The 7,741-nt window shown below is 42.5% G+C and overlaps 1 protein-coding gene across 1 annotated transcript; it reads left to right on the forward strand.

The window, feature by feature from the left end:
* Positions 1 to 5,620: 5,620 nt before the first annotated feature.
* On the forward strand, positions 5,621 to 6,100 carry LOC147850576 (uncharacterized). Its single transcript, XM_087336805.1, has one exon. It carries the CDS (start codon positions 5,621 to 5,623, stop codon positions 6,098 to 6,100), a length of 480 nt encoding a protein of 159 aa, XP_087192931.1.
* Positions 6,101 to 7,741: the final 1,641 nt, after the last annotated feature.

Genomic DNA, 7,741 nt, shown 5'->3' on the forward strand with positions numbered 1-7,741 from the left:
AAGAGCTTGCGGAATTACGAGATCAGCTCGCCGCACAAGAAGCATTACGGAGCCGCGAACGCGACTTGAAGAAGGTGGCCGAAGAAGAATTAAGAAAGACTGCTGAGAACCTTCGCCCTGGAGAGGAAAACCTACGTAAAGGACATCATGCTTACGACCGGCTGAAGGAGGAAAAAGAGAAAGTGCTACAGGAAAAAGACAAGCTGCGACAGATGGCGGAAACGGAAATCGAGCGGCTGAAGGAAGAGCTCCGGCAACAGAAGGACCGGGAGGACCGCGCGCGCCATCAGATCAACCAAAGGCTGAAGCAGAAGACCGATGATTTCGATCATCTGCATCGGGACTACAAGCAGCTAGAGACGGAGCATCAGCAATGGATGGCCGAGCTCCGGCAAGAGGTTGATAGGGCCACAACAGCACTCGCCGAAGAACGAGCAGAAAGTTCCAGGCTATTGGAGGAAGCGGCGAATGACCGGATGGAGCTCCACAAACAGGACCATGAGGACAAGGAAAGAGCGACAATGGTACTATAGAGGTTGCAAACAACCTATCAAACTCAATTGTCGCATTATAGGGAGTAGGAGGCAAACACGGTTCGGATCATCAAGCAGTTGAAGGAAGAGCAACAAGCCGCAGAAAATAAATCACTGGCAGAAGATTTCACAGCCCTGGCGGATGAACAATTGGTGCAAGTCCGGCAGCTCGTAGCTCAACTGGACGATGATCGGCTGGAGGCTCAAATCCAGTTCGAAAGCTATCAGTGGTCTCGGCTTTGGGAAGAAAAAGCGCGAAAGACGGCAACGGTCAACCTTAGTGATGAGGAACCGTCACCAGTGCAAAGACCGGAGGGGGAACAGGCCGGGGTCAGTTAGCCACGGACAACTCCAACGGAGGAACCAACGACGGAAACGCCGGTGTCAGAGTGACAAACGGAGCAGCAGCCACAGCCACAAACGGAACAATAGAAGCAGCCACAACAACAACAACAGATTCCCGATGAGCCATTGGAAATTTTGGAGCAAAGCATTCTGGACATTTTGGACGAAGCGTAAAAGGGTCGGATAGTGGGTTCGACGTACAAGGTACTGTCCCACGGGCGTGCCATGTGTTACCGGCCGGCAAAGAAGGCTTAAGAAGGTCCAAACCAGAGTGTGAAAGGAATAGTTATTTGGGAACTTTTGTAATTAGTAGTCTTAATATATACATATTATTATATAAAAAGATGTGGACGGACGGACCAGAATCGGTATGCCGATCCGGATCCAGAACAATTCCGTAAAGGTGCCAGTTGGCACCGTTTTGTATTTCGCACCGGAAACCTATAGAAAGGCCCGGTTACAATGTAATCAGGAGCGGATAATTAATAAAGTTTATTGTCTTAATCTTCTAGTGTTGATTACCGTTCTGTATTCATTGTTATATCTTACGCGTGTTAATTACGGATGGCTAAGTAATCGATTAAGGTCTAAGTAAGCGTTGTGTCGTAAGTCATTCTGCCATACCACCCTTTGGTGACGTGTCTTAAGTGGACACCCTGTGTTAGGCTGTTGTCCGGCCCTAGCAATAACAAATTCCGGATCACGAACTAAAGGATATCTTTCTAGAGGCAATTCGTGAACCACTACAAACAACACTAGCGGTGTTTGATTTCCGAAATCAGTCAATTGAGCAAATGATTGATAAGGCCATTGCTATGGGTCAAAATCCCAAAAATGTAAGGAGTATGAATATGTCGGCATTGCGTCATACTTTGCCAACTATGGAAGAGTTACAGTTTTGCCAAGCAGTACAATGTACTACTTGTTTGAATACTGGGCATTCGACAATCGAGTGTAGTTTACGTACACACTCCACAATCTGTCACTCTAAGGCCCATTCAGTAGAACAATGTGAATATAATTTGCGTAACAAAGCAACAATGCCGGTACGAATTTTTTTTCCGGAATATGGTTACCAAGATAACCGTAATAGGTTCAATAATCGGTATCAAGAGGATGACTGGTATGATAAACGGAATTATTTAGAAAGGCGACCGAATAATGACTGGAATGAATATAGGAGAAATGATAATCAAGGTCCAACACAAGAGGACGCTCGATAGTATGATTATTGACAGAATTGAGATCAAGATTTTTTAGCACCGCAAGATAACAGTCGTTAACAAAAACAAGGAGGTCGTTATCAGAATAAACAGAATCGACCCAACAACAAAAAATTCTATAAGCCAAAAGCGTTACGGCAATTTCAACATGATTCTCAGATAGAAAATCTGGATGGATGTCCCCAATATGAACAAGGTGAAGGCAGTGGATCATTCATTTGCAGGATAGATGGACTGCTATATTTTTAGGAAAGATGGACATTATGCAAATCAATGTCCGTCTAAAGACAAAGGAAAAGCACCTACCGTTAATATGGTGATACCGGAAATTCAGCAGGTCACTACCAGAAGTAAAGGTAAACAATCAGAATGGGAAATCCATGAAGTTGTTAGAAAAGCAGCCAAGGAATGGGTGGAAGAAGCAAATAAAAATAATGTGTCAAGGATGTTGCAGGACAATGAGATAAACCAAGTTAATGAACTAACTGGAGCAATGGCAATACAGGAACATGAGGAAGCTTGGAAAATCTTGGCTGATTGCCAAGTGTCATTACCCTTGATGGGATTACTGAAATTGGTTCCACGGTTTACGGAGAAAGTGACAACTTTGATTTCCCAGAAAGGGATAGAACATGTAGCATTTAATTATAGTCACCCAAGTAATAGTTTGACAATTATGGATGAGTAGAATCCATCAATAAGAGTGATAATCCATGGCCAAGAAATAGATGGGGCTATTGTAGATGGTGGATCATGAGTAAATGTAATTAATAAAACTACTTGTGACAAGGTTGGTATCACTAAATGGGAAGCATGTCCACTTTGGTTAAGAATGGCCGATACTAGCACGGTGTGACCGATCGGATTAATTAGGCAATTAGATGTCGTTTTAGGTGGTCACACTTTTCAAATATCAATAGTAGTGCTTCATTTGGAGGCTCCTGGAGCATATCCTTTGCTATTAGGGAGGCCATGGTTAAAGACTGCGAATATTAAGCAAAATTGGAATTAGAATTTATTAACATTCCGAAAAGGAAAACATAAAATTCGGGTATCCACCCAAAATAAGATTACTACAAGTAAGCAATGTCTATCGGTTCATGCAGAGGCAGTCAATCTGATGGAAGGATTGGATGAAGTGGAGGAGAATAATTATTTTAATGATAACCCAAAAATTATTCCCTTGTTCAAGGTGGACATATTACAAGCTCTTACATCATATGTTGATCCACAGGATGACTTACCACTTGATGATCAAACAATGAAAGAATCCGCCTTCAGCAAGAGGCTACCGAAAAAGAAATGAAAGTATCTCAACGAGTTCAAGCTTCGGCATTAGAGGAGATCAATTTAGCTAAGGAAGATAACATGCTTGAACCAAAAACAATATTGATCGCCAAGGACATGTTGTTAGCTGACAAGCAACGATTAATCGGTTTCCTCAAACAGTATAAGGATGTGTTCGCCTGGTCCTTCGAAGACATGAAAGGGTTGGATCTAGCTTTTTGTTAACACCAAATTAATCTGCATAAAGATGCGAAGCCGGTTCAACAACGTAGGTATCGTTTGAATCCTAATTATGCAATTAAGGTCAAAGAAGAAATAGATAAACTACTTAAGGTAGGGTTTATTTGTCCTGTGAAAAAAGCTACATGGCTAAGTCCGATTCTAGTTGTACCGAAAAAGAATGGAAAGATTCGGGTATGTGTCGACTATCGGAAACTTAATGCAGCAATAGTAACGGATGCATTTCCATTACCGTTTACGAGCGGTATATTGGATGCAGTGGCTGGTCACGAAATGTACATTTTTCTAGATGGCTTTAGCAGGTATAATCAGGTAAGAATGCATCCAGATGATCAAGAAAAGACAGCCTTTGTCACCGAATGGGGTGTATTGTGGTGGTCATAATGATGTTCGGGTTAAAAACAACCCCAACCACATTTCAAAGAGTCATACAGGAAATTTTTGTTGAGTACATTCCAACATTCGTGCAAGTTTTCTTGGATGATTTTGCTGTCTACAGTCACAAGTCAAAACATTTCGAACATTTGCAATTGTGTTTAGAACGATGTCGGAAAGGTCGGCTTAGCTTGAATCCGGCAAAGTGCGCGTTCGGAGTTACAAGTGGAGCAGTATTGGGACACATTATCAGTCAAGAAGGAATTGCAGTTGACACAGACAAGGTCAAAGTTATATTAGATGCACTAGCACCAACCAACTCTAAGAGCCTTAGTCGATTTTTAGGGCAAATTAGATGGCATAGTAGAATGATCAGATATCTTGCTGATGTTGCCATTCCCTTACATACGGCGGTGCATAAAACACCTTTCTAATGGACGAGTGTGGAGTAGGATGCCTACGATTGCCTAAGGAAAATGCTTTCTAAAGTTCCGGTGGTTCAACCGCCTGATTGGAACAAACCATTTCATGTGTTCATCGATGCATCTGATGTAGCAATCAGAAGCACACTAATGCAGTTATCCGAACCAAGCTGGTACAGACTAGTTTACTACGCTAGTCGGAAACTATCCACAACAAAAAGGAATTATTCGACAACTAAAAGGGAAGCTTTGGGAATGATTTACAATATCAACAAATTTCGACAATACGTTTTGGGGAAGAAATTTACATTCCATGTGGATCACTCTGCTTTACTATATTTGGTATCCAAACAAGAATTAACTGGCAAACTAGCACGTTGGACGTTATTACTTTAGGAATTTAAATTTGACATTCTGCATAGGCCGGGAGTGCAACATGTCGTCGCAGATTACCTTAGCCGATTAGAGTCAGGAGAAGAGGGCACAGGAGTTAAAGATGATTTTCCGGATGGCCAACTCTTTCGAGTACACACAGTACGAGTGCAGGAAATAACTAAGGAGATTGAGGATGCTTGGATTACAGACATGACAATTTTTCTTACGATAGGGTTACCACCTGAGCATCTATCAGCAGACAAAAGAAAATGGTTAGTGGTTCGTAGCCGGAATTTCTGTCTTTTAAATGACACCCTATATCATAAAGGAGTTGATGGAATTTGGCGACGAGCAGTACAACAATTTGAGAAAAAGATAATTCTTCGAGAATCTCACTGTGGTATCACGGGAGGGCACTACGCCAGCGAAATTACTACTCGGAAAATTTGGAACAGTGGGTTATGGTGGCCAACAGTTATGAAGGATGTAGTCGAATACTTTCGGAAATGCGATTTATGTCAGAGAATGGGTCAACCTACCGAAAAAGACAGGATGCCATTTCAACCCATCTTGCCTTTGGAACCATTCCAGAAATGGGGATTAGACTTTGTCGGCCCATTGAAACCAACAACGATTCGAATATGGAATCGATACATCATAGTAGCCACGGATTACTGCACTAAGTGGATAGAGGCTAAACAGCAAAATTTCTATACGAAAGTATATATGGTGCCGGTATGAGTGTCCAATTGAATTGGTAAGTGACCAAGGTACACATTTTATTAATAAAATTGTACATGAATTATCTACATATTATGCGATGGCTCATAAGAAAAGTACTCCTTATTACCTTCACGCAAATGTGCTAGCGGAGTCGACAAATAAAAGGTTGCAAATGATACTCAAGAAAATAGTCAATGAAAATCGTACAGATTGGGATCAAAAACTGAATAGTGCCTTATGGGCATATATGACTTCATATAAGACTTCTATCAAATCGACTCCTTTTCGCATGGCATTCGGTTTAGAAGACGTAATGCCAATAGAGTTTCAAGTTCCGACACTCCGAATTCAAGCAATAGAAAGGTTGGAGGAGTTACAGTCGGAACAAATTCGGAAAGAAGGATTACTGCTATTAGAGGAAAGTTGGATACAGGCTATGATAGATTTAGAGCTGAAGCAACGACAAATGAAAGCATTTGTGGATCGTCACTATCAAAATGCAGAGAAACAGTTCGCAATTGGAAAACCGGTGTTAGTGTTTCAAACAAAAATGGGGTCTATGCCTGGGAAGCTTTGATTTCGAGAGTCGGGACCATTCTGGATTATTAATAGCAAAAATGGTACATACCAAGTCGGAACACTATCCGGTGATATTCTACTGAAGTGGGTAAATGGAGAACCCCTTTCAGGTTACATCCTTCGCAACATGACGTGGTAGACGTCACACACACACACACACAAAATAGTAACTAACTAATTATTATCTTGGCAAAAAGTAACTAACTATAAGAAAAGGAAATCCTGGGAAAGTCTTTGTCACACTATAGGTAAACTGGTGGTAATAATGCATGCACACATTAAAAGAGTAGTGGAGCCATTATTACTATTTTTAGACTATAGTAGCTTTCTCTATTCCCTAGGCATCATGCAACGATTCATTTCCTTAAAACCTATTTCTTCATCTTCTGTGTCACCACAGACACAGAAGCGTATTCATGCTGAAAAGTTTTCTGCCCTTCCTCTCCATAGCCTAAAGCTTTCTTCGCTTTCACTACAAAACTCCAACCTTTCTCTCTCGAAGAAATAATGCCAATCCCTGTTTCCAATAACCTATGCCAGTGGCTCGCGAACAAGAATCTGCAGGGTTTCATCAAGGTTGCAGAGGCAGAGCCCCACCCTCGTGCTGCAGAACTTCTGCAGCATATCGATGTCTCCAAAATTATGAACAAACAGGTACGTCGAGTATTGGAATTAAAAAGAGAAGGCTTTCATGCTGTCCAGAAAATGGACAAGGACATGCTTAGGTCATATTTCAGAGAATATTCTCCCTCAGCCAAAGCGTTTCAAACACAAGGAGGGGAGGACAAATGTTTTCGTGAAGTGGCCAAATTTTTGTTAGAAGTGGCATTTGTTAGTCCCCGATTTTACTACATGCCCAAAAAGAGAGCCGGCTTCATAATTGCCACGTACGAAAGTGAAGTTTTTGACTGGGGGTTGCTGTCGGCAGAAGCTTTGCGGGAGTAGCTGTATGGGGTGCAAACAGGGAAACCAATGAAGCCGATCTTTGCTCGCTGGTTGTCGGTGCTTTTTCCGACACAGAGATCAGAAAACCGACAAGAAGAACAGAGGCTACCACAGCCATAACCAGCTTCCCGACCCTGACGATAGGTACAACGGGAGGAGTGATAGGAAGCAGAATCAACGCAAGTCAATGCCACTCAACCGGAACTCGAACAACAACAACCGATACCCTCACTAGTTCCAGAGTTGACACAAAATCCCCTACCCGACTCCGTACCTGTCCCACAACCAACCTCACAACCACCCCAACCTAATCAAGAATCGAAACCTGTTGAACCTGACCAACCGACGCAACGACAACGTCGGGTAAAGCCAAGGTCTCAACGCTTTCCGCAAGCTCAGCAAGAGGAACCTACACAGAAAAAGCAGAGAACAAAGGAGCAAGCCACGCGGCCCACACAAGTACCTCGGGTCAATCCAAACGACACAACTAGAATCCAGAAAGGGCAGTTGTCCGTAACAACGGTGCGGGAAGCAATTGCATTCTTTGGCATCCCTCCAGCAGCACATGAACTTGCTGCCATTCTACAATGCGGCACTTCTTATGTATTAGTAGAGTGGTTGGCCTGTAGATTAAAGGAGGTGTTGGAGAGAATGACACAGGAGCACCGGGATAAGATAATGATCCAGAAATCAT

This window comes from Azolla caroliniana, unplaced genomic scaffold, assembly GCF_043228905.1.
Source record: "Azolla caroliniana isolate FFs.n. ecotype wild unplaced genomic scaffold, voAzoCaro1.0.p SCAF_21, whole genome shotgun sequence".
Lineage (NCBI taxonomy): Eukaryota > Viridiplantae > Streptophyta > Polypodiopsida > Salviniales > Salviniaceae > Azolla > Azolla caroliniana.